This window comes from Ornithorhynchus anatinus, chromosome X1 (genome assembly GCF_004115215.2).
Source record: "Ornithorhynchus anatinus isolate Pmale09 chromosome X1, mOrnAna1.pri.v4, whole genome shotgun sequence".
Lineage (NCBI taxonomy): Eukaryota > Metazoa > Chordata > Mammalia > Monotremata > Ornithorhynchidae > Ornithorhynchus > Ornithorhynchus anatinus.
Genome location: NC_041749.1, coordinates 105128827 through 105156579, shown reverse-complemented (window position 1 = coordinate 105156579; position 27753 = coordinate 105128827). Strand labels below are relative to the sequence as shown.

General features: G+C 46.8%; 1 protein-coding gene and 1 non-coding gene across 2 annotated transcripts; both read left to right on the top strand.

The window, feature by feature from the left end:
• On the top strand, positions 1-23441 carry LOC114806493 (olfactory receptor 1G1-like). Its single transcript, XM_029051115.1, has 4 exons — positions 1-561; positions 19923-19940; positions 22500-22944; positions 23230-23441. The coding sequence occupies exons 1-4, from the start codon at positions 76-78 to the stop codon at positions 23439-23441; spliced, it is 1161 nt and encodes a 386-aa protein (XP_028906948.1). The 5' UTR covers positions 1-75.
• Positions 23442-25721: 2280 nt separating this feature from the next.
• On the top strand, positions 25722-25859 carry LOC114806652. The gene has a single exon (XR_003754715.1). It is a non-coding gene; the product is annotated as a small nucleolar RNA SNORA7 (small nucleolar RNA).
• Positions 25860-27753: the final 1894 nt, after the last annotated feature.

Sequence of the window (27753 nt, the reverse complement as noted above, 5' to 3'; positions counted from 1 at the left end):
ATATTGGCATTGTTTTCGTTTTTATGTCCTTCCATTCTCTCTTGGTGTGTCTTTCCCCTCAGGTCATCCAAACCCATGGAGAGAGGAAACCAAACCAGTGTCTCAGAATTCCTCCTCCTGGGACTGTTTGACCAGGCAGAGCAGCGGCAGCTCCTCTTCGTGCTGTTCCTCTGGATGTACCTGCTCGGGGTCCTGGGGAGCTTGCTCATCGTCCTGGTCATCGGCTCCAACCCACACCTCCACACCCCCATGTACTTCTTCCTCACGAACCTCTCCCTGGCCGACATCTGCTTCCTTTCCACCACGGTCCCCAAGATGTTGGTCAACATCCAGACCCACAGCATATCCATAACCTACACTGGCTGCCTGGTGCAAATGTATTTCTTCATTCTGTTCGTAAGTCTGGACCATCTTCTCCTCACCGGGATGGCTTATGACCGCTATGTGGCCATATGCCACCCCCTCCACTACACCACCATCATGAGCCCACGGTTCTGTATCCTGGTGGTTACTGGATCCTGGTTCGTCAGTTCTCTCCATGCCCTGACACATACTTTAATGGTACTTCGATTATCCTTCTGTTCCCATCATGAAATCCTTCATTTCTTCTGTGAACTTTACCAGCTCCTAAAGCTTTCCTGCACTGACACCGTCATCAATGTGGCATTGCTACTTATATTGCTAGTCGTGCTGGGTGTAGTTCCCCTCACTGGCCTCCTGTTCTCTTACACTCGCATCGTCTCCACCATTCTGAGACTTCCATCTGCTGGGGGGAGGAAGAAAGCTTTCTCCACTTGTGGTTCTCACCTGTCTGTGATCTCCTTATTTTATGGCACTGGCCTTGTGGTCTACTCCAGCCCCACATCTACCTACGCATCCCGGCAGGGCTCAATAGCATCCGTGGTGTACACGGTAGTCACCCCCATGCTGAACCCCTTCATCTACAGTCTAAGGAACAGGGACATGAAACGGGCCCTGAGTAAACTCGTCAATAGGGAAAAGGTCTTCTTCCAGAAAGCGAGATTCCTCCATCTTAGAACCTGAAAGACAGAAGAGTGTGGTGGATTCACCTGAGGTTCAAATTACTGGGTCCTTATTAAGCTAGGTCAGCCAGATCTCAGTAGACCACATGCCATTTTTCTGATAGTTTACTTTTGTGTCTGTTGCCTCAGTTAGATTGTAAGTTCCTCAGTGGCAGGGATTTTGTCTCAAATTCTGTTATACTCTCCCAAATGCTGTGTACAGCGCTCTGCACAGAGTAAGTGCTCAATAAATATGATCGATAGACTGATACAAGAGAATCAGACCAGGTACTTTCTCTATTCCATACAGAACTCAAGAAAGGGGGAGAGCAGGGATCTTACCCCCATTTTACAGAGAGGTCAAATGACTTGCTCAGGCTCACATAGCAGGCCAGCAGTAGAGGTGGGACTGAAACCCTGGTCTCCTGATTCCCGGACCCCCATTATCTTTATATTAAGCCATGCTGCTTTACTTGAGGTTGATTTTCAGGGACCGGGTCCACTAACTATTATTGCCTTAGGCAATCTAGCCTAAACAAAAACTTTCCAAAACTTTTCAATCATTCATATTCATTGAGCACTTACTGTGTGCAGAGCACTGTACTAAGCATTTGAAGTCCATAGCTTCCGCTTTTTCTCTTCATGGGGAAGCAGCATGACGTAGTGGATAGAGCATGGGCCTGGGAGTCAGAAGGTCATGGGTTCTAATCCCAGCTCCACCACTTGTCTGCTGTGTAACCTTGGACAGTCACTTCACTTCTCTGTGCTTCAGTTACCTCATCTGTAAAATGGGGATTGAGACTGTGAGCCCGATGTGGGACAGGGAACATGTCCAACCTGATTTGCTTATATCCACCCCAGAGCTTAGTACAGTGCCTGGTACATAGTAAGCACTTGACAAATACCATAATTGTTATTATTATTATTGTTATTATTAAATCTCTCCCCATGCTGCAAAGTAGCATGGCCTAGTGGAAGGAGAGCAGGCCTGGGAGTCAGAGGACCTGGGTCCTAATCCCAGCTCTACGAATTGCTTGCTGTGTGACCTTGGGTAAGTCACTTTACTTCTCTGTGCCTCAGTTTCATCAACTGTAAAATGGGGATTAAATACTTCTACCTCCTACTTAGATTGAGCCCCATGTGACACAGGGACTGTGTCCGACCTAATGAACTTGTACCTAGCCCAGCGCTTAGAACAGTGTTTTGTTATATAGAAAGCACTTAGTAAATACCATTTAAAATATCTGGTAAACCATGCCCCCCTGCTTCAAAGCCCCTTTAAAATGTCACTGCCTACAAGATGCATTTCCTGACTAAACCCCACCTTTCTGTACCAACCATCTTCTCAGGCATCTTAGCTTTTCTGTGTACATCTGTTGATATAAATAGGTAATTATTCATTTAACTGCTCATTTTCATTCTTTTCATTTGAATCTATACTTATATCTATGCAAATTAGTTTCTGCTCCTCTCTAGGAGATTTTGAAGTCCTCGCGGACAGGGATCATGTCTTTTAAATGGTATTTGTTAAGACCTTACTATATGCCAGGCACTGTACTAAGAACTGGGCTTGATACAAGTTAATAGGTTGGACAGTCTTAATCCCCATTTTACAAATGAGGGAACTGAGGTATTCATTCATTCATTCATTCAATAGTATTTATTGAGCGCTTACTATGTGCAGAGCACTGTACTAAGTGCTTGGAATGTACAAATCGGCAACAGATAGAGACAGTCCCTGCCTTTTGATGGGCTTACAGTCTAATCGGGGGATTTATTCATTCATTCATTCATTCATTCATTCAATAGTATTTATTGAGCGCTTACTATGTGCAGAGCACTGTACTAAGCGCTTGGGATGAACAAGTCGGCAACAGATAAGAGACAGTCCCTGCCATTTGACGGGCTTACAGTCTAATCGGGGGAGATGGACAGACAAGAACAATGGCAATAAATAGAGTAGAGGGGAAGAACATCTCGTAAAAACAATGGCAACTAAATAGAATCAAGGCGATGTACAATTCATTAACAAAATAAATAGGGTAATGAAAATATATACAGTCGAGCGGACGAGTACAGTGCTGTGGGGATGGAGGTATAAAGACCTGCCCAAGGCCACACAGCAGACAAGCGGTGAAGCCGGGATTAGATCCCAGGTCCTTTGACTCCCGGGTCCATAATCTCTCCACAAGTCCATGCTGCCTTTACTTCCATTGTATTCTCCCAAGAGAAGTAGCGTGGTATAGTGGTCTAGATTGTGAGCTATTTGAAGGCAGGGGTCATGCTCATTAATTCTAAAGCACTTTTCCAAACAATTTAGTACAGTCTTTTGTGCTCAGTAGACCCAGTCAGTCGATCAATCAATGGCATTTGTTGAGTGCTTACTGTGTGCAGAGCACTGTACTAAGCACTTGGGAGAGCTCAGTACAACAGAGTTGGTAGATACCTTCCCTGATAACAAGGAGTCTACAGCCTAGTGGGGGAGACAAATATTAATATAAACAAATAAGTTACTATTGATTGAAGAAGACAAGTCTGAGAGTCAGAAGACCTGGGTTTTAGTCCTGGCTCTATCACTGGCCTGTTGTTCGATCTCAGGCAAATCACCCAATCTCTCTGGCCCTTGGTTTCCTCATGTGCAAAATGGGACTAATAATATCTGCCTCTCCTTACCTTAAAAACTGATGGAAGGAAAAAGTGCTTTGGCACAATAAATGATGTTATTATTCCCAGTGAAGACTCCAGTGATTTGTACAGCAAAGATAAACTCCTCACCTTTAAAGCACTCCACCACCTTGCCCCATCCTACCCCAACTCACTACTTGCCTTCTACAACCCAGACTGCACACTCTGCTCCTCTAGTGCTAACCTTTTCACTGTGCCTCAATCTCGCCTATTTCGCCTCTGACTCCTAGCCCACATCCTGCCTCTGGCCTGGAACTCCTTCCCTCCTCAAATCTGACAGTGATTCTCCCCCCGCCCCACAAAGCCTTATTGAAGGCACGACTCCTCCAACAGGCCTTCCCAGACTAAGCCCTCCCTTTTCCTCTTCTCCCACTCACTTCTGCAATACCCTGACTTGCTCCCTTTGTTCTACTCCCCTCCCAGCCCCACAGCACTTATTTACATATCTGTAATTTACTTATTTGTATTGATGTCTGTCTGTCTCCCTCTAGACTGTAAGCTCATTGTGGGCAGGGAATGTGTCTTTTTATTGTTGTATTGTACTCTCCCAAGTGCTTAGTACAGTGCTCTGCACACAGTAAGTGCTCAATAAATACAATTGAATGAATGAATAAATAAGGGTCTCACTCACTAAAGCATCTGAAGCCAGAAAAGGTTACAGGAGGGTCTGCTGCTGTCCAAAGGTGTAGACACAATCTGTTCCACAGGCTGAACTCTTCCCCAGCCAATCAACTTGCAATGTGGGCCATTGGCTAAATGAGGATCAGAAGAGAGTGTAGGTGACTCAATGCTACCCATCACCAGTACTGAAAACCAACTCAAGCACATGCCCCCCTGATAGAGGATAACCCTACCCTACACTACCCTACACCAAACAAGAGTCCTTCATAAGTGTGCCCTCTAGGAGGTCCATACTTCACTCTGCTGCTTGGATCATTTTTCTACAAAAACATTCTGTCCATGTTTCCCCACTCTTCAAGACCTCCAATAGTTGCCTATCCACCATCGCATCAAACAGAAATTACTCACCATTGGCCTTGTCCCCTCCTACCTTACCTCTCTGTTCTCCTACTACAACCCAGCCCTCACACTTCGCTCCTCTAATGCCAACCTAGTCACTGTACCTCGATCTCCTCTATCTCGCTGCCGACCTCTTGCCCACGACCTGCCTCTGGCCTGGGATGCCCTCCTTCTTCATATCCGGGGGACAATTACTCTCCCCGCCTTCAAAGCCTTATCGAAGTCACATCTCATCCAAGAGGCCTTCCCTGATTAAGCCCTCATTTCCTCTTCTCCTATTCCCTTCTGTGTCAACCTTGCACTTGGATTTCCTCCCTTTATTCATCCCTCCCTCAGTCCCCAACACTTGTGCACATATTCATAATTAATTTAATATTAATGTCTGGCTCCCCCTCTAGACTGTAAGCTTGCTATGGGCAGGGAAGGTGCCTACCAATTCTTTCATATTGTACTCTCCCAAACACTTAGTACTGTGTTCTTCATACAGTAAGCACACAATAAATACAGTTGATTGATTGACACGATATGCAAACTGAGGTTACAAGACATAGCACCATAAGGTACTGTGGTGGGGGGTAGGGGGCTATACTATTCATTCACTCTTTCAGTAGTATTTACTGAGCCTCTATTGTATGAAAGCGCTGTACTAATCACTGGGAAATACCACTGAATGAATGAATGGGGAAGAATACAATAGAGGACAAATTACACAGAGTCCCTGGCCCATTAGGGGCTCTCAAACTAAAAGGGAGTCCAGGAGGTTGCGGCCAGGCACATGAGGGAAGATTAAATGACAAAGACTAAACAACAAACAATTTCTAAAATTTGAAAAGGCACCTTGTCACTGCCTCTGACTATTCTCACCCTTCCTATCACCTCAACTTCAACCATGACCCCACAAAGTATTCATCTTTCCAGCCTGAAAAGTTCTCCAACATCTTACTTACTGTGCATCAATCTCATCTCTCTTGCCATTGACCCCTTACTTACATCTTCCCTCCTTCCTATGTCTTGTACCCTCAGTTTGAACATCCTGTCAATCAATCAACTGTATTTATTGAGTGCTTACTTTATGCAGAGCACTGTTCTAAGTTCTCAGGAGAGTACAATGTAACAGAGTTGGTAGACGTTATTAGTCCCTCCCCTATCTTGTCTGACAGACTACCACTCTCCCAATCTTCAAAGTCCTATTCAAATCATATATCAATCAACCAATCTTCTTTACTGAGCACTTACTGTGAGCAGAGCTGTGTTTTAAGCACTTAGGAGAGTACAAGGAGTCTGGGGGGGGGGACAGACATTAATATTCATAAATATTAATCTGTAATAGATCTGTAATTTATTTATAGTAATATCTGTGGTCACGAGTTCCCAGTTCATACCAAACAGGGCCTTCCTGGACTGGGAGAGCCTCAGTGACACATAGAAGTCAAACCAGATCTCTAATGACCAAGGTTAAGGTGTAAACATTTTACTTAGTTTTACCAACGTGCAAGGGAGTGACACACACACACTCACTCACTCCACTCCACCAAGGGTCCAATAGCAGTCTGTGGTTAAAGGAACCCATTCTGCCAATGCTTCTTCTTTCTGCTTCCAAGTGCTGCTGCCTTCTGCTTCTTTCAAGTGTTGCTCTCAGCATGTTTCCTTCTTGCTTTTCTGCATGCTTCTGCCCCTCTATACTGCCTTCTAAATGCCCCCATATGTGCCACAAAGCAACTGCCTTTTATTGGCATTAGGCAAGGCCACTGTGGTTCTATGCAACAGTCATTGATTGGTCCAGGCCTGTTACTGGGTAGAACAGGGAGAGAAAGTCCCACCTCCCTCCATGCTCCGCACCCCACAGACCAGCAATCCCCTGCCTCAGCTGGAGTGCATCAATGCCCTTACAAAGTCTCTTCCTTGTTGTTGTTGTTGTTTGTGGAATCACAGACAGTTACAAGGCAGTTTGCTGTGGGCTCCTCACATCTATCATTCCCCTCTCATCCATTCATTCAATCGTATTTATTGAGCGCTTACTGTGTGCAGAGCACTATACTAAGCCCTTGGAAAGTACAATTCGGCCACAGATAGAGACAATCCCTACCCAACAATGGGCTCACAGTTTAGAAAGGTGAGACAGACAACAAAACCAAACAGTAGACAGGCATCGATAGCATCAAAATAGATAAATAGAATTCTAGATATATACACATCATAAATAAAATAGAGTAGCAAATACGTACAAGTGCTGTGGGGCGGGGAAGGGGGTAGAGCAGAGGGAGGGAGTGGGGTGATGGGGAGGAGAGGAGGAGCAGAGGAAAAGGGGGCTCAGACTGTGAAGGCCTCCTGGAGGACGTGAGCTCTCAGTAGGACTTTGAAGAGGAGAACTAGTTTGGTGGGCTTGGGGGGTTGCGTCTCAAGTGTAAGCTCGTTGTAGGCAGGGAATGTGTCTGTTTATTGTTGTGTTGTACTCTCTCAAGTGTTCGGTACAGTGCTCTGCACACAGTAAGCACTCAATAAATACAATTGAATTAATATTAATAAATAAATTACAGATATCTACCTAAGTGCTTTGGGGCTGAGGGAGGGGTGAGTAAAGGGTGCAAATCCAAATGCAAAGATGACATAGAAGGGAGTGGAAGAAGAGGAAATGAGGGCTTAGTCAGAGAAGGCCCCTTAGAGGACATACGCTTTTAATAAGGCTATGAAGGTGAAGAATGTGATCCTCTGTCAGATATGAAGAGGGAGGCGTTCCAGTCCAGAGGCAGGATGTGGTCGAAGGGTCGGCAGCGAGATAGATGAGAATGCAGTACAGTGAGTGGGTTGGCATTAGAGAAACGAAGCGTATGGGTTAGTTTGTAGTAACAAATCAGCAAGGTACGATAAGAGGGGGCAAGTTTATTGAGTGCTTTAAAGCCAATGTCAGTCAGTCTGTCAATCATATTTATTGAGTACTTACTGTGTGCAGAACACTGTACTAAGTGCTTGGGAGAATACAGTATAACAATAAACATACATGTTCCCTGCCCACGACAAGCTTACAGTCTAGAGGTGGAAATAATAACCGTGGTATTTGTTAAGCACTTACTTAACCAGGAACTGTACTAAGTGCTGAGATAGATACAAGGCAATTGGTTTGAAGACAGTCCCTGTCCCACATAGGGCTCACAGTCTTAATCCCCATTTTCCAGATGAGGTAACTGAGGCACAGAGAAGTGAAGTGACTTGCCCAAGGTCACACAGCAGACAAGTGGCAGAGCCGGGATTAGAACTCAGGTCCTTCCAACTACCAGCCCCATGCTTGATCCACTAATAATAATAATAATAATAATAATGATGTTGGTATTTGTTAAGCACTTACTATGTGCCGAGCACTGTTCTAAGCGCTGGGGTAGACACAAGGGAATCAGGTTGTCCCACGTGGGGCTCACAGTCTTAATCCCCATTTTACAGATGAGGTAACTGAGGCACCGAGAAGTTAAGTGACTTGCCCAAAGTCACACAGCTGACAAATGGCCGAGCCGGGATTTGAACCCATGACCTCTGACTCCAAAGCCGGTGCTCTTTCCACTGAGCCATGCTGCTTCTCATCAGGAGTTTTTGTTTGACACAGAAATCAATAGGCAACCACTGAAGGTTCTTGAGGAGTGAGGAAACATGGACTGAAAGGTTTTGTAGAAAATAATCCATGCAGCAGAATGAAGTATGAACGCAAGGGGAGAGACATTAGGCAGGGAAGTTAGCAAAGAGGCTGATGCAGCATTCATTCATTCATTCAACGTATTTATTGAGCGCTTACTGTGCAGAGCACTGTACTAAGCACTTGGAAAGTACAATGCAGCAATAAAGAGAGACAATCCCTGCTCACAACGGGCTAACAGTCTGGGGGGGAGGGGGAGACAAACATCAATACAAGTAAACTGGCATAAATAAATAAATAGAATTATAAATATATATATAAGTGCTGTGGGGCCGGGGGCCAGGGAAGAGAGAGCAAAGGGAGCAAGTCATGGTGATGCGGAAGGGAGAGGGAGCTGAGGAAATGTGGGGCTTAGTCTGGGAAGGCCTCTTGGAGGAGGTGTGCCTTCAGTAGGGCTTTGAAGGAGGGAAGACTGATTGTCTGGCAGATTTGAGGAGGGAAGGTGTTCCAGGCCAGAAGTAGGATGTGGGCCAGGAGTCAGCAGTGAGACAGATGAGATTGAAGCACAGTGAGAAGATTAGCACCAGAAGAGCAGAGTGTGCGGGCTGGGATGTAGGAGAGAAGGGAGGTGAGGTAAGAGGGAGCAAGATAAAAGGAACAGAATAAGTTCTTAGATCACTGTGATAGTAGTTCAGATGGAGAGGAAAGGGCAGATTTTAACAATTTTGTGAAGGTTGAACCGACAGGATTTTGTGACAGATCAAATATGTGGGTTGAATGAGAGAAATGAGTCGAGAATCATGCTATGGCTATGGGTTTGTGAGACAGGGAGGGTGGTGGTGCTGTCTACAGTGAAGGGAAAGACACAAGAATGGAGAATTTGGGTAGGAAGATGAATTCTGTTTGGACGTGTGAAGTTGGAGGTGTTCATGGGTCATCCAAGTAGAATTGTCCTGAAGGCAGGAGGAAATACGAGACTGCAAAGAAGGAGAAAGATCAAGGCTTGAGATGTAGATTTGGGAAGCATCCACACAGAGATGCAGAGGAGAGATCAGGGCTGGAGATGTAGATTTGAGAGTCATCCGCAGAGATGGTAGTTGAAGCCATGGGAGTGAATGAGTTCTCCAAGAGAGTGGGTGTAGATGGAGAATAGAAGGGGACCCAGAACTAAATCTTGATGGACACCCATACTTAGGGGATGGGAGGCAGAGGAGGAGCCTGCAAAACTGACTGAACAGCCAGAGAGCTAGGAGGAGAATCAGAAGAGGACGGAGTCAGCGAAGCCAAGGTTGGATATTGTTTCCAGGAGAAGGGGGTGGTCGACAATGTTGAAGGCAGCTGAGAGATCGAGGAGGATTAGGATGGAGTAGAAGCCACTGGATTTGGCAAGAAGGAGATCATTGGTGACCCTTGGGAAGGAGGTTTCTGTGAAGTGAAGGTGGCAGAAGCCAGATTGGAGAGGGTCTAGGAGAGAATTGGAAGAGAGGAAGTGGAGGCAGCGGATATGCTCAAGGAGTTTGGAGAAGAATGGTAGGAGGGAGAAGGGGTAATAAATGGAGGGAACCATGGGAACACAGGAGGGTTATTTTTAGAATAGGGAAGACATTGCATGCTTGAAAGCAGTGGGGAAACAGCCATTAGAAAATGAACAGTTGAGGATGGTGCTCAGGGAAGGAAAAAGGGAGAGGGCAAACATTTTGATAAGGTGAGATGGGAGGGGTTCAGAGGTGCAAAGGGAAGGGTGAATTTTGAGAGGAGGTGGGAGATCTCCTCCTGAGATACTGCTGGGAAATATGGGAGAGACTGGAGAGAAGCAGAGAGATTTTATATATCTCCTCCAGGAAGCTTTCCCTCTTTAAATCTTTCCTCTCCCTACCCCATTTTCACCTCTGCATCATCTTGGCATTTGAGTCTGTAGTGCTTAAGTACTTTGATACTCACCCTTCCCTTACATCCACAGTACTCATGTAAGTATCCTTATTCTCTGTTGCTTTTGCTCTTTGTAATTTATATTTATTGTCCATCACCCCAGTAGGCTGCAAGCTCCTTGGGGGCAGGGATCATGTCTTCCAGCTTTATTGAACTCTCCCAAGTGCTAAGTACAATGCTCCACACCTAGTAAGTGCTCAATAAATACCATTGATGGATTGACTGATTGACGGATCAGGAGGATGGAGCAGCTTCTGAACAAGGATAGGCTGGATGGTTGAGACCTTTTCAGACTTGGAAAGATTAATATTTAGTGGAGTCATGTTGGAAGTTGACATGATCTTCATCAAATCCCACACCAACAGGATGAAGGACACCCAATGATACTCACTGATGGGAGAGTCAAGGCAAACAAAAGAAAACCCTCTGCACTCAACTGCTGGTGAACATTTGGGAGTAGTTAGCACAAGATTTTATTCAGGCAAAAATCAAATAGGTTCAAAAGGGATTTGACTAAATTTATGGATGCTATGGATTTATGAAAAGGTGAGGGATAGAGAAGCAATGTGGTGTAATGGATAGAGCACGGGTCTGGGAGCCAGAAGGACCTGGGTTCTAATCCCAGCTCTGCCACATATCTGCTGGGTGACCTTGGGCAAGTCACCTCACTTCTTTATGCCTCAGTTACCTCATCTGTAAAATGGGAATTAAGACTTTGAGCCCCATACGGAACAGGGACTGTGTCCAACCTGTTAATCTTGTACCTACCCCAGCGCTTAGAAAAGTTCTTGGCATGAAGCAAGCACTTAACAAATGCTATCATTATTATAGTGGAAGGCCCAGGAAGGGATTAGGAAGGCATCTATTCATGGAAGGTCATTGGAGGGAACACTAGTGCTGTTAGACGGTTACATCCCTGATCATGAGGGGGGATTTCAGTGAGGAAAGCCATCAGTGTCCTTCCAGGGGGGCCACTGTCAGAGACAGAATTCCTGGGTCTGGGCACCATTGGCCTGAAGCAGCAGTGGCACTTCTCCAGTTGTTAGATCAAGATGCTCACTCTCTCTTGGTCAGGGGTTACAGTGGCCACACAGTGGAGGATTCTGGGTAGACTCCTGGTTTACTCTACCTCTCCTTAGAGGGGTGACTGACCATAGCTGTCCTTCAGTTCATGTGGATGTAAGTCTCAGGAACCAGCCGGGGGGTGTCATCACTGAGCTACAGGGAAAGCTATCCAGGGAGAGCTGTCCAGGGGAGCTCAGGAGATTCTGTCACTTTAGCTCCTGTAGGAGAGGAAAAGAGTCCATTCCTAGTGAGAGTTCACCATCCTCCATTACAGTCAACAATATTCTGTTGACTAGAGAAGTAGTGCTGTCTAGTGGAAAGATCAGGGACATGGGAGTCAGAGGACCTGTGTTCTAATCCTAGCTCACCACTTTTCTGCTGTGTGACTTTGGGCAAATCACAACTTTTCTATGCCTCAGTTCCCTTATCTGGAAAATGGGGATTCAGTACCTGCTCTCCCTCTTACTGAGACTGTGAGCCCTACGTGAGACCTAATCATCTTATATCTACCCCAGCCCTTAGTACAGTGCTTGCCACATAATTAACCTATACCATTATTATTAGGGAAGCAACATGGCCTGGTGTTACAAGCATGGGTCTGGGAGTTGGAAGACCAGGGATCTAATCCTGCCTCTGCCACTTGTCTGCTGTGTGACCTTGGGCAAGTCACTTCACTTCTCTGGGCCTCATTTACCTCATCTTTGAAATGGAGATTAGGACAGTGAGTCTCTTGTGAGACGGGGATCCTGTCCAACCCGATTATCTTGTATTTAACCCACACTTAGTACAGTGCCTGGCACATGATAAGCACTTAAAAAATACCACTTAAAAAAGAAAATCTTCGGGGATATCTCCCTAAGCAAAGCCCAGTAGGGAAACCAGGCACTGAGAGTTTTTCTCTAACAAGGAGCTGGGGGAACCATAACCTGGGGGGGCCTGAGGGACCAGAGACTCCTGCAAATAGTCCTGCCATAAGCTCCACTCACCCCAGCACTGCACCTGTGGTTGAGGACACAGCGCTCCTGTCTGGAGCTCCAAAGCCCCCCGTCCCTCTTCCCCCTCAGCTGCATTGAGTGTTCCAGGACAAGTTCCCCACCACAAGGCTCATCACTTGAAGGGGCAGAGGAAGTGGACGGTGCAGGCAGCCTTCATTGCCTGACTGACCCCAAGACGACCTGCACAGGTAGGGAACGTCCCCCCGTCCCAGCTTGCAGGAGCACCCACTCCTCTGCCCAGTCAAGACGGGAGAACTTTAGCCTTCACTCTGGTCCAATATTGGGGCTATGAGCACATCCCAGCCCCCTTCCCCAGCAGGCCCGCAGGAGTCTAAAAGCCACAATATCGGGGCGTCCTGAGAGTGAGATTGGTGACCTGATGGGCGAGGACTTGTGCGGGGGGCTGGTGGAGGGCATGTCCCTGGAGGAGGAGCAGACCCCCATTATCTTTCCACTGGAGCATAGCTATTGACCCCAAACAGCCACAGGCTCTTCCATTCCTGGACCCTTCCCATTGTATGTCACTGCCCCAGCTAGTGAGGAAACTGTCAGCCAAGTGACTTGGGTTAGGGGCACCAGTCTGGGTGTGAGCAGTGGGGATCAAGGGGAGAGGGTTTTGTCAGTGGGGGATTAATCCCCCAACCTTCTTAATAATGGTGGTATTTGTTAAGTGCTTACTCTGTGCAGAGCACTGTTCTAAGCTTCTTGGTCCTGCCATCCCCTCAGCCACCTAAGCTCTAACGAATGAATCAGATCATTCATTGGCCTATTTACTTGTGTCCAGTGCATCAGTAATGACCAGGCACAACTCCTCTTCACCTGCCTTCCTTCCCACACACCAGTTCCCCAACAAACAGTCCCCTAGAGAGACCTGAGATCTAACACCCACCACACACACCAATCATTCCAACTCATCCAACTCAACTGTATATATTTTCGTTACCCTATTTATTTTGTTAATGAATTGTACATCGCCTCGATTCTATTTAGTTGCCATTGTTTTTACGAGATGTTCTTCCCCTTGACTCTATTTATTGCCATTGTTCTTGTCTGTCCGTCTCCCCCGATTAGACTGTAAGCCCGTCAAACGGCAGGGACTGTCTCTATCTGTTGCCGACTTGTTCATCCCAAGCGCTTAGTACAGTGCTCTGCACATAGTAAGCGCTCAATAAATACTATTGAATAAATACTATTGAATGAATCATGGCCCCATTTGGTCTCCATACTCAAACTATCTTCTCAGAACCCAAATCCATGCCCTCTCCACTGAACTCAACTTTCTCACTCCCCATCAACCTCATACTAGTAACCCACAGCCCCAGACAACCTCTCCTCAGTAATGCTTCCTCACTCCTGTGCCTGAACTGTGGAGCTCCACTAGTGGAAATCAAGACACCAGGCTGACCTAAAACCCATCTTCATCTGCCACATATACTTTTACTTCTCCTGGGCCCAGTAACAATATTTCTCCATCTTTATTGTCTACCACACCCATTGCAAGCACTGACTGTTTCAGATTTGAACTCCTTCCCCAAACCTCTGTCCCCCATCCCCCGCATCCTTTGCCCCTAATGACCTGGCCATGTACTTTGTTGAAAAAATTAAAACCATCAAGAGTGATCTCCCTAAAATCTCCCCTGCACCCCTCCAGTCCCTTTCTCCAACTGCTCCCTTTTTGATTCACCCATCCTTCCCAAGAGAATTTCAAGAGACCTCCCACCTCCTCTCAAAATCCACCCCCTCCACCTGCACCTCCAACGCCATCGTTACGAAGGTACCTTATCCAAACACTTGCGCTCTCCTTTCTTCCCTCTGACTGCCATCTTCAACCACTCACTCTCCAATAACTTCTTCCCTGCTACTTTCAAACATGCTCATGTATCCTCTATCTTAAAAAAAACACCAACCTCCCTTGACCCCATGGCTCCCTCCAGTTATTGCCCCATCTCCCTCCTATCATTCCTCTCCAAACTCCCTGAGTGACTTGCCTACATCTGCTATCTTCAATTCCACTCCTTTAATTCTCCTGCAACCTGGCTTCCATCTCCTTCAGTCCATCCCAACTCTTTTCTCAGAGGTCACTGATGACCTCATTGTCATCAAATCCAATAGCCTCCACTCCATCTTAATTCTCCTAGACCTCTCAGCTGTCTCTGACTCTGTGGACCCTAAATTTGGTTTCATTGACATTGTCCTTTCCTGGTTCTTCTCCCATTTCTTTGGCTGCTCCTTCTCAGTGTGTTTTGCCAGCTCCTCTTTTGCTCCCACCCCCTAACTGCGCCAGTCACTCAAGTCTCAGTTCTGAGTCCCCTTCTTTTCTCCATCTTACACCCACTCCCTCAGAGAACTCATTCATTCGTACAGCTTCAATTAACATCTCTACATGGATGATTCCAAAATCTATCACTCCAGCGCTGATCTCTCTCCTTCTCTGCAGTCTTGCATTTCCTCCTGCCTTCAAGATATCCCTACTTGGATGGCCTCTCCTCACCTCAAACTTAACATGTTCAAAATAGAACTCCTTGTCTTCCTCCCCAAACCCTCTCCTCTCCTTGACTTTCCCAGTACTGTAAACAACACCACAATCATCCCTGTCTCACAAGCCTACAAACTTAGCACTACCCTTGACTCATCTCTTTCACTTAAACCCCCATATTCAGTCTGTCACCAAATCCTGTTGGTTCTACCTTCACAACATTTCTAGAATCTGCCCCATCTAAACTGCTACCATACCGATCATATCACATATCTTTTCCCACCTCAACTATTGCATCAGCTCCCGTGCTGATTTCTCTGCCTTCCAGTCTCTCTCCACTCAAGTCCATACTTAATTTTTCTTAAAAACTGTTCTGTGCACATTTCCCCACTCCTCAGAACTATCGAATGGTTGCCCCTCCACCTCCACAACCAAGAGAAACTCCTTACCATTGGCTTTAAAGCACTCAATCAGCTTTCCCCATCCTACCTAATTGCACTAATCTACTACGATTCAGTCAGCACACTCCACTCTTCTAGCATCCACCTACTCGCTGTGCCTTGATCTCATCTTTCTTACCACCAACCCCTTGCTCACATCCTCCTTCCTTCCTGGAACTCCCCCTCCACCCCCGACCTTACTATCCAACAGACCACCACTAACCCATCTTCAAAGCCCTTTGAAAATCATATTTATACTAAGAAAGCTTCCCTGACTAACCTCTCCTCACCAACCTATTCACCCTCCCTTCTACATCACCTATGCCCTTGTGTCTGTACTCCTTAAACATTTTTGTTGCTCACCCCACACCCAGCCCCACAGCTCTTATGAACCTATACTTACACTCTGCCATTTCCTCTATCTGTGATTTATTTTATGTCTGTCTCCCCAGCTAGACTGTAAGCTCCTTGTAGGCAGGAATCATGCCAGACCAACTCCATTGTAATTTCCCAGGCTCTGAGCACAGTGTTCTGCATACAGTAAGCATATAATCAATTGCCTAATCTACTGATTGCCTAAGAAGCCACTGAACTGAAAGAAATGGGGGGATAATGAGACCTGAATCGCTGAGGCCCAGTGAAATCCTGAGCACCACTGACCCTTCCTGGCTCCCAGCCTCACATCCTATTGCAGGTGATGCCCTGCACCAGGGAATTCTCACCTTGGGCCTAGTACTTAAACTCTAAGCTGGCACAGAAATCAGTGGGGTTACTGGCAAGCCCTGCCCTGTGCCTGGGAAGGGAGCTTCCCTCTGAGGCATTTTGTAGTAGTCATAGTCTAAAGAATATTTACTGAGCACCCACGGGGAGCAATGCATTGTATTAAACTCTTGGGAAAGAACAGCAGAAACACAAAGAGCCCACAAGGAGCTTACACTGTAATGGAGGAAGGAGGCATGAAAATATTTACCAATAGAGACATCAGAATAAAGAGCTGAATGTTCAATTGATTGTGCAAATAAAGCCAAGAGTAGAGGTGGTTACAAATGTACAGGGAAGTAATAGAGGTGACTATGCTATGCTATGCTATGCTATGCTATGCTATGGGTCAGACTGTAGGTCCCTCACTAGTGTGGGCCCTGTATGGGAACCTGTGGCTACTGTGGTCCCTGAGTGGATCCTGTGTGTCCCCAGAACACAAGGCACACGAGCTCTATATTTTAAATAAGAAAAGATGGAAAAATGATTTTGATCAATTGATGGTATCCACTGAGCGCTTACTCTTTGTGAAACACTATACTAAGCACTTTGGAGAGTATACTATAAAACAGGTGGTAGACACATTCCCTGCCTACAAGGAGCTTACAGTCTCGACGGGAAGATGGACATGAAAATACATTATGGATATGAACATAAGTGCAGTTGGGCAGAGGGTGGGGTGGATAAAGGGTGAAAATCCAAGGGCAAGTGTAACACAGAGGGAGGGGGAACAGGAGAAATGAGGGCTTAATCAGAGAAAGCCTCTTGGAGATGTGATCTTAATAAGACTTGCTCAAGGGTCACTAATTAGTTTGACTACAGTTTCACTTAGCTCTCATGAAGATTAGATTGAAACTTATATTAGACAATAGGACTGGCCCCATTCTCAGTCAGAACAGCATAAAAGAAACCCAGGCACAAAACACATCTACATCCTGCCCTAGACTTCATTCATTCATTCATTTAATCGAATTTATTGAGCACTTACTGTAGGTGGAGCACTGTACTGAGCACTTGGAAAATACAATTCAGCATCAAATAGAGACAATCCCTGCCCACAACGGGCTCACAGTCTAGAAGGGGGGAGACAAATGTCAGAACAAGTAGACAGGCAGCCCGGGGGGGGGGGGGCGCTGCAGGAAGAGGAGGCAGAGATTGGAAAGCAGCATGGTGTAGTGGGTAGAGCATGGGCCTGGGAGTCAGAAGGTCATGCATTCTAATCCCGGTTCCACCATTTATTATTATTATTATTAATAATAATAATAATCATATTTATTGAGCACTTACTGTGTGCAAAGCACTGTACTAAGTGCTTGGAAGAGAACAATACAACATCAAACACATTCCCCACCACGACAAGCTCACACTCTAGAGGGACCTGTGTGCTGTGGGGGGAAGTCGTTTCCCTTCTCTGGGCCTCAGGTACCTCATCTGCAAAATGGGGACCAAGAAAATGGGGACTTCTTCCCATACCAGAGATTTCTAGTTTCAAGGGTGTCAAAGGTTACCCAGCTGCCCATGGACTCAGAGGCAGGGCTGCTTTCTCTGCCATGCAGGCACCTACCAACATGGCCATTTCCTGCTCAACTGAGGTGGCCCTCATCTTTCCATTCTTATCTAAGCCTTTAAAGGCTTTCCTTCCCCTCCTTCCTCCCAGCTCCTGCCCGATTTCTGGTCTGGCATTGACTCGGCCTATGGTGATGCCACCAGGTGCAAGGGCCCCCTGGTTTTATTCCAACTGCTCTGTTCAATGGTCTTGTTTGAAAAACATTTTAAGTTAGGAGACAGTTTGAAGGCTGAGAATATACAAATGAGTTTTCATCTTCCTTCTTCCCATGAGCAGAGTAATCCCGCTTCAGTTCCAATCTTAAGGTGCATAATCAATCAATCAATCAATAGTATTTATTGAATGCTTATTGTGTGCATGGCACTGTACTAGGTGCTTTGGAAAGTATAATAAAATAGAGTTGGTAGACATGTTCCCTGTCCACAGGGAGCTTACAGTCTACAGGGGAAGGCAGACATTAAAATAAACTACAGATAGGGGAAATAGTAAGTAGTAAATAGCCACCCCTTCTCAGTCTCTTTTGTGGACTCCTCCTCTGTCTCCCATCCTTAACTGTGGGAGTCCCTCAAGGCTCAGCTCTGCTTCTCCTATTTTGTGTCTACACCCACTTCCTTAGAGAACTCATTCACTTTCATGGCATCAACTACCATCTCTATGTGGATGATTCCCAAATCTACATTTCTAGCCCTGAATAATCTCTTTCTTTGAAGTCTCACATTTCCTCCTGCCTTCAAGACATTGCTAGCTGGATGTCCCATGGACACCTCAAATTTAACACATCCAAAACAAAACTCCTTATCTTCCCACCCAAACCCTGTCCTCCCCATGACTGTTCCATCACTATAGACAGCACCACCATCCTCCCTGTCTCACGAGCCCATTCTTTGGTGTTATCCTCAAATCATCTCTCTCATTCAGCCCACATATTCAACCTGTCACCAAATCCTGTCGGTTCAACTTTCACAACATTGATAAAATCTGCCCTTCCCTATCCAACCAAACTGCTACCACGTTAATCCAAGCATTTATCCTAACCCACCTTGATTACTGCATCAGCATCCTGTTGATCTCCCTGCCTCCTGTCTCTCCCCACTCATTCACACTTCGGTCTGCAGCCCGGATCACTTTTCTACAAAACCATTCAGTCCATGTTTCCTCACTCATCAAAAATCTCTATTGGTTGCTCATCCACCTCCACATCAAACAGAAACTCCTTACCATAGGCTTAAAAACACTCAATAAATTTGCTCCCTCCTACCTTACCTCCCTGATTTTCTACTACAACCCAGTCCACACATTTCTCTCCTCTAATGCCCACCTACTCGCTGAACCTCTATCTCTTCTATCTCACTATCGACCTCTCACCCCCATCCTGCCTCTGGCCTGGAACGCCCTCCCTCTTCATATCCGACAGACGATCACTCTTGCCGCCTCCAAAGCCTCACTGAAAGCACATCTCCTCCAAGAGGCCGTCCCTGACTAAACCCTCATTTTCTCTTCTCCCACCTCCTTCTATATCATCTTTGCACTTGGATTTGCATGCTTTATTCACTCCTCCCTCAGCCCCACAGCACATATATTTACTCATAATTGATTTATTTATATTAGTATCTGTCTCCCCCTCTAGACCCCTTGTGAACAAGGAACATGTCTACCAACTCTGTTTTATTATACTCTCCCAAACATTTAGCACAGTGCACTGTGTAAGCACTCATTAAATATGATTGATTGAAATAGAATATAATGATATATGCATGAGTGCTTTGGAGTTGGGATGAGTGTCAAGGGGCTTAAGGAGTACACAGCCAAGTGTGCAGTCGATGCAGAGGCGAGGGCAGATAGGGGAAATCCAGGGTTGAATCAGGAAAGACCTCTTGAAGGAGATATGATTTGAGGAGGGTTTCAAAGGAGGGGAGAGTGATTATACTGCAGATATGAATGGGGAGGCAGTTTCAGGCCCAAAAGAGGATGTGGGCAAGGGGTCTGTGGCTGGATAGATGAGATGCAGATAAATAGAATGATTAACTCCTAAAGCAGGGGACAACTCATTTGAATGAGTTTGGGAGAGAGGAGCAATGCAGGAGAGAGGAAGGCCAGAGAACATAAACCAGAGAATCTCAAATGAACAAGTTCTCCGGCCTCTAATCCCAGCCCAGCCAGACATCTTACCTTCTGGATTGAAAGTGTGGGGATATTTCTGATACCTAGCTTAGGGAGTCCCTTCAGTAATAACAATAACAATAATAATGATGCTACTACTAATAATAATAACAGTAATTATAGTATTTGTTAAATGCTTACTATAGTCCAAGCTCTGTTCTAATCATTGGGGTATATACAAGCTAGTCAGGTTGGACACAGTCTCTGTCTATATATGGGGCTCACAGTATAAGTAGGAAGGAGAACAGATATGGAATCTCCATTTTACAGTTAAGGAAACTGAGGCCCAGAGAAGGTAAGTGACTGCCCAAGGACAAACTGCATACAAGTTCATTCATTCATTCATTCATTCAATAGTATTTATTGAGCGCTTACTATGTGCAGAGCATGTACTAAACACTTGGAATGTACAAATTGGCAACAGATAGAGACAGTCCCTGCGCTTTGACGGACTTACAGCCTAATCGGGGGAGACAGGCTGACAAGAACAATGGCAATAAATAGAGTCAAGGGGAAGAACATCTCATAAAAACAATGGCAACTAAATAGAATCAGGGTGATGTACATCTCATTAAACAAAATAAATAGGGTGATGAAGATATATACAGTTGAGCAGACGAGTACAGTGCTGAGGGGGTGGGACAGGAGAGGGAAAGGGGGGAGAAGAGGGTTTAGCTGTGGAGAGGTGAAGGGGGGGTAGAGGGAGCAAAGGGAAAAAGGGGGGAGCTCAGTCTGGGAAGGCCTCTTGGAGGAGGTGAGCTTTAAGTAGGGATTTGAAGAGGGGAAGAGAATTAGATTGACGGAGGTGAGGAGGGAGGGCATTCCAGGACTGCAGGAGGACGTGACCCAGGGGTCGATGGCGGGATAGGCGAGAACGGGGGATGGTGAGGAGGTGGGCGGCAGAGGAGTGGAGAGTGTGGGGTGGGCAGTAGAAAGAGAGAAGGGAGGAGAGGTAGGAAGGGGCAAGGTGATGGAGAGCCTTGAAGCCTAGAGTGAGGAGTTTTTGTTTTGTGCAGAGGTTGATAGGCCACCACTGGAGGTGTTTAAGAAGTAGAGTGACATGCCCAGAGCGTTTCTGCAGGAAGATGAGCCGGGCAGCAGAGTGAAGAATAGACTGGAGCTAGGCGAGAGAGGAGGAAGGGAGATCAGAGAGAAGGCTGACACAGTAGTCTAGCCGGGATATAACAAGAGCCTGTAGCAGTAAGGTAGCCGTTTGGGTGGAGAGGAAAGGGCGAATCTTGGCGATATTGTAAAGGTGAGACTGGCAGGTCTTGGTAACGGATCAGATGTGTGGGGTGAACGAGAGAGAGGAGTCAAAGATGACACCGAGGTTGCAGGCCTGAGAGACGGGAAGGATGGTCGTACCATCCACGGTGATAGGGAAGTCTGGGAGAGGACCGGGCTTGGGAGGGAAGATGAGGAGCTCAGTCTTGCTCATGTTGAGTTTTAGGTGGTGGCCAGACATCCAGGTGGAAACGTCCTGGAGGCAGGAGGAGATGCGAGCCTGAAGGGAGGGGGAGAGGACAGGGGCAGAGATGTAGATCTGCCTGTCATCTGCGTAGAGATGGTAGTCAAAGCCGTGAGAGCGAATGAGTTCACCAAGGGAGTGAGTGTAAATGGAGAACAGAAGAGGGCCAAGAACTGACCCTTGAGGAACTCCAACAGTTAAAGGATGGGAGGGGGAGGAGGCGCCTGCGAAGAAGACTGAGAATGACCGTCCAGAGAGATAGGAGGAGAACCAGGAGAGGACAGAGTCCATGAAGCCAAGGTGAGATAAGGTGTGGAGGAGGAGGGGATGGTCGACAGTGTCAAAGGCAGCTGAGAGGTCAAGGAGGATTAGAATGGAGTAGGAGCCATTGGATTTGGCAAGAAGGAGGTCATGGGTGACCTTAGAGAGAGCAGTCTCGGTAGAGTGGAGGGGACGGAAACCAGATTGGAAGGGGTCCAGAAGAGAATGGGAGTTAAGGAATTCTAAGCAGCGAGTGTAGACGACTCGTTCTAGGATTTTGGAAAGGAAGGGAAGTAGGGAGATAGGGCAATAACTGGAAGGGGAAGTGGGGTAGAGAGAGGGTTTTTTTAGGAGGGGGAGACATGGGCATGTTTGAAGGCAGAGGGGAAGGAGCCATTGGAGATTGAGTGGTTAAAGATAGAAGTTAAGGAAGGGAGGAGGGCAGGGGCGATGGTTTTTATAAGGTGAGTGGGAATGGGGTCCGAGGCGCAGGTGGAGGGGGTGGCACTTGGGAGGAGGGAGGAGATCTCCTCTGAGGATACTGCAGGGAAGGATGGGAAAGTAGGGGAGAGGGTTGGTGAGGGGGAGGGGAGAAGGGGAGGGGTGACTTTGGGGAGCTCAGACCTGATTGTGTTGATTTTTGGGATGAAGTAGGTGGCCAGATCATTGAGGGTGAGAGATGGGGGAGGGGGAGGAACAGGGGGCCTAAGGAGAGAGTTAAAGGTCCGGAACAATTGGCGGGGGTGACGGGCATGGGTGTCGATGAGTGAGGAGAAGAAGTTTTGCCTGGCGGAGGAGAGGGCAGAGTTAAGGCAGGAAAGTGGCAGAGCTAGTATTAGAACCCAGGTTGTCTGAATCCAAGGCCTGTACTCTTTCCACTAGGCCACACTATTTCCCTTTACTACTTATTCTGCCAGTTCTTTCCCCAGCAACTGCACAGGCCCAGGAAGAGGCAGAAACAGGATATGATTGCTCTACCATCCCATTCTCCTGCCACATGTCCCCCAGCAGATCCTCTGGCCCCATGGAGAAGGGTAACCAAACCGCAGTCTCAGAATTCTTCCTCCTGGGACTGTCCGACAGGGTGGAACAGCGGCAGCTCCTCTTCGTTCTGTTTCTCTGGATGTTCCTTCTCGGGTTCCTGGGGAGCCTGCTCATCGTCCTGGTCATCGGCTCTGACTCACACCTTCATACCCCCATGTACTTCTTCCTCACGAACCTCTCCCTGGCCGACATCTGCTTCCTGTCCACCACGGTCCCCAAGATGCTGGTCAATATCCAGACCCACAGCAAATCCATAACCTACGCTGGCTGCATGGTGCAAATGTATTTCTTCATTCTGTTCGGAAGTCTGGACCACTTTCTCCTCACCGGGATGGCTTATGACCGCTACGTGGCCATATGCCACCCCCTCCACTACACCACCATCATGAGCCCATGGCTCTGTGCCCTGACGGTTGCTGGGTCCTGGATCATCAGCAGTCTCCATGCTCTGACACATACTTTAATGGTGCTTCGCATATCCTTCTGTGCAGACAATAAAATCCATCACTTCTTCTGTGAACCTATCCAGATCATAAAACTTTCCTGCACTGATCCGCTCGTCAATGAAATATTGCTCTTTGTTCTTGGAGCTCTGTTAGGGCTAGGTCCCCTAACGGGCCTTCTGTTCTCTTACAATCGTATTTTCTCCACTATTTTGAGAATCCCATCTGCCAGGGGAAGGTATAAAGCTTTCTCCACCTGTGGCTCTCATCTGTCCGTGGTCTCTTTGTTCTATGGCACTGCGCTTGGGGTCTACTTCAGCCCCCCATCCACCCACACAGCCAGGAGAGACTCTATAGCGTCCGTGATGTACTCGGTGGTGACCCCCATGCTGAACCCTTTCATCTACAGCCTGAGGAACAAGGACATGAAAGCGGCCCTGAGAAAATTCATCAGTAGGAAATCTGGCTTCTTCCAGAGATTGTAATCCCTTTGTCTTGTTTGTTGGCAATTCTTTCCCCTCTCATCTGCTAATTGTCAGTGTCCCACAGCCTCTGTTCTGGGCCCCTACTTCGCACATTCTGCACTCACTCACTTGAGGCATTTATGCACTCACGTGGCTTTATTTACTTCCTAGATCAATCAATAAATCAATCATCGGTATTTATTGAGCACTTACTGTGTGCAGGGACCTGTACAAAGTGTTGGGTAGAATACAACAGAATTCGTGGACACATTCTCTGCCCAAAACAAGTTTACAGGCGAGTGGGGAAGACATCTTTATGTAAATAAAACAATTGTGGTTATGCATGTAAGTGCTGTAGGGTTGAGGATGAGGTCAATATCAAGTTCCCAAAGGTAACAAATCCAAGTGCACAGATGATGCAGAAAAGAGAGGGTGTCAGGGAAAAGAAGGCTTAATCAGGGAAGGCCCCTATGCAGATAACTCCCAGTTCTATCTCTCTAACCCTGACCTCCCACCTCTGACTTCCAGGCTCAAGGTTTTTCCCCTAAGCCACGCTGCCTCCCCCAAGCAGCATTCTAATCTTGGTTCTATTCCTGGGTTCTAATCCCACATTTCCTCTTGCCCATAAAACAGCCCAAGTTCAATGTCCCACCTGCACCTCAAATTCAACGTGTTCAAAACTGGGCAGGGATGCAGGGATTGTCTCTATCTGTTGCCGAATTGTACATTCCAAGCACTTAGTACAGTGCTCTGCACATAGTAAGCACTCAATAAATACTATTGAATGAATGAATGCTTCACCTTCCTTTGTAAAGCTCCTCCTTTTCCATCTCCTCCTAATTCTCCTCCTCCAAACTTTCCTCTCTCTGACATAACTCCATCCCCCTCGACCCCCCGCCCCTCCCGTTTCCAGAAGCTGGCTTATTTGGCATGATCCTTGACTTCCTCATTCTCTTTCAATTCTCACATCATTCTCTTTCTAAATCCTGTCAGTTCTTCCTCCACGTTTCCAGAATCCACCCGTTCCTCTCCATCCACCTTGGTCCAAGCCTGTAATCCTAGCCCAGCAAGACTACATACAGTATCAGCCTCATCACTGCTCTCTCTGCCTCTAGCTCTCCCCCCTCCAGCCCATTCTCTACACTGCTACATGGATCATCTATTTTCAGCACCACTCAGCATCCCTCAAAATTCTCCAGTGGTTATCCTTCTCCTTCTGCAATAAACAGAAACTCCATGCCATTAGCTTCAAAGCTCTGCACCATCTCCCTCTATCTTACATGTCATCTCTCTTCACCGTCTACTCCCCAATGCCCCAAGCCTTCGTGGTAACCTCTGCCACCATACAACGTCCTAAAATAAGAATCCCCAATCCAGGGTGCAAGGGTCTAGTAAAACACAATGGCTAAAAAAGAGCTACCTCTTGAAAGATTTCTTTGCTCTTTCCCAGAGCACGGCTGTGGGTGCAGTGGGGTCTGGCATGGTCAGAATCCCCAGTTCAGCACTGGAATCAGTTGGGGTTCATTTGTTTAGTGAAAAAAAGATTGGATTAAGAATGTATAATTGAAGGTATGTGGGTAACCTTGTAGCTACCCCAAAGTGTAGAACATTATAAGCATTTCATAAACACCACAATTATTGTTAAATGGTTTTGGTAAGAGGGATAATTTTCACTTTATTGGAACAAAGGAACTCAGCTCCCTTTCTGCAAGTGTTTTTGGACAAATGAAAAACGGGGTATTTCTAAAACAAATCCCTACCCTTGATCTAAACTGTGAAAGAAATGGGAAAGGGTAGAATTGTTCTGTAAAAATGATGCCATGGTGTTTTTTTATCCATAACAACTAAATATTAGAGTCATGATTTGAAAATATTTCCTACAGTAAGTGATAATAAGAAATAACTGTCACAGGAGTTGGAGAGGAGCAGCCTACAGGGGCGATGACAAATTGCAGAATCTGTAGAAAGTGAAATTCTGAAAAACCCATCAGTTAACTTTTGTCAAAGGGGGAAACAATGAAAAAGGCTGGAAATTGACAAAAAAAGATGAAAAAAATGAAAGTCGGGTTATGGTTGAAGTGTCATTGTCAATGAAGGGCGGAGATAGCTGCAATAAAGACTCACTGTTGACCAAATCCCACACCACGGGGAGGAGGGGACACCTAATGACACTCGCTGGTGGAAGAGTCAAGCCAAACAAAAGGAAATGTAAGAAATTCAGGCAGAAATCAAACAGGTTCAAATAGGATTTTTACTAAATTTATGGATGTTATGGACTTATGGAAAAGTGAGGGATAGTGGCCCCTCTCAGGGTCACACCTGGAGAGTTTCCAGGACTCTACCAGTCTCAGCTTTGGGAGGGAGAGTCAAGCAGAGGCCTATCCATTCCATTCCTAGCTTGGCCAGTGGCTAGCGAGTGGAAGGCATTCTGCTACAAGTCAAAACTCACCCGTGCTGGGCAGCAGCAGCATGGGAGAGAGTCGAGGGCAGAAACTAGAGTTTACTGCTTGCAAGGCGGCAATGGTAAACCACTTCCGGATTTTTCCCAAGAAAACTCTGGATCCACTACCAGAACGATTGCTGTTGGAGAGTAGGGCGTTCTGGGAGAGATGTGCCCGTGGTGTCACAATGGTTTAAAGATGACTCAACAGCATAAGACAAGACAAGAGAGTTAGTGGAAGGTTCAGGAAAGGATTAGGAAGGCATCCATTCTTGGAAGGTCACTGGAGGGAGCACTAATAATGATAGAAGGTACATCCCAAGAAAGCCAACGGTGTGCTTCCGGGACAGGGGGAGGGAGACACTATCAGAGACAGAATTCTGGGATCTGGGCACCATTGTCCTGAAACAGCAATGGTATTTCTCAGATTGTTAAATAAGAATGCTGCCCAAGGCTCACTCTCTCCTGGGCAGAGGTTACAGTGGTAATGCAGTGAAGGATTCTAGGTAGATTCCCGGCTTATTCTACCTCTCCTCAGAGGGGTGAGGAGACTGGTCATGGTTGTCCCTTGGTCTGTGCTGAGTGATTCTCAGGAGTCGGCCTGGGGGATATAATCACTGAGCGACAGGGACGGCTGTCCAGGGGAGCCCAGGAGATTCATTCATTCATTCAATCAATCATTTATTGAGCCCTTACTGTGTGCAGAGCACTGTACTAAGCACTTGGAAAGTACAATTCAGCAATAAAGAGAGACAATCCCTGCCCACACCAAGCTTACAGTCTAGAAGGAATAATGCCATTGTTGGGCAGGGATTTTCTCTATCTGATGCCAAATTGTACATTTCAAGTGCTTAGTACAGTGCTATGCACACAGTAAGTGCTCAATAAATATGATTGAATGAATATTTGTTAAGTGCTTACTATGTGCCAAGTACTGTTCTAAGCACTAGGGTAGATACAAGGTAATCAGGTTGTCCCATATGGGGTTCACAGTCTTAATCCCCATTTTACAGATGAGGTAACTGAGGCACAGAGAAGTTAAGTGACTTGCCCAAAGTCGCACAGCTAAGTGGTAGAGCTGGGATTAGGACCCATGACCTCTTTCCACTAAGTCCATGCTCTTTCCACTAAGCCAAGCTAAACTGTCCCCAGTAAGATTTAATTATCATCTCCAGATATCTCCCTCAGGAGAGCCAAGAGGGGCCAGGACAGAAAACAGAAGCTGAGTGTTTGTTTGTCTCTAACAAGGAGCTCAGGGAACTATGAAGTGTGGGTCCCAAAGGCCCAGAGATTCTTGCAAATAGTCCTGCCTTGAGCCCCTTTCCTGCCCCTGTGAGTGAGGACGCAGTGCTCCTGCCCAGAACCCCGCAGTCCTGCATCCCTCTTCCCACTTGGTCACATCAATTGTCCTAGGAGGAGTTCCCCACCATAAAGCTCATCCCCCGAAGGTATAGAGGCGGCATATGGCATATGCAATGTACATTGCCTGACTGGCTCCAAGACTACCTGCTCAGGTAAGGTACATTCCCCTCCGAGCCAGCCCACAAGGGCAACTGCACCATTAACCACCCCTGACAGGAGAACTTCAGCCTTCACACTATTCTGATATCAGGACTTCTTAATGGGAAGCCTCAGGATTGGGGCATCCTGAGAGTGGGGTCAGTGGTCTCATCACCCTGGTGATGGCCACAGTGGCCAGGTCTGCCGGGTTGGGAGTGGAGCCATGACCCCCGTCCCTGATGGCCAGGGGCTGGGGAGGGGGCTGGGAGGAGGGCATGTCTCTGGCGGAGGGGCAGAACACCCTTAACTTTCCATTGGAGTGTGGGTCCTGACCCCGAGCCTCCACAGGCTCTTCCATTGCTGGACCCTCTCTGCTGTTTGTTACTGACCACA

Bases quoted from the DNA above. Each gene is read 5' to 3' on its own strand.
- LOC114806493 (XM_029051115.1), top strand. From the start codon at position 76: ATGGAGAGAGGAAACCAAACCAGTGTCTCAGAATTCCTCCTCCTGGGA. The intron at 22,945-23,229 runs TCAGCAGTCTCC...GCTCTCATCTGT, and splicing joins GGTTGCTGGGTCCTGGATCA to CCGTGGTCTCTTTGTTCTAT.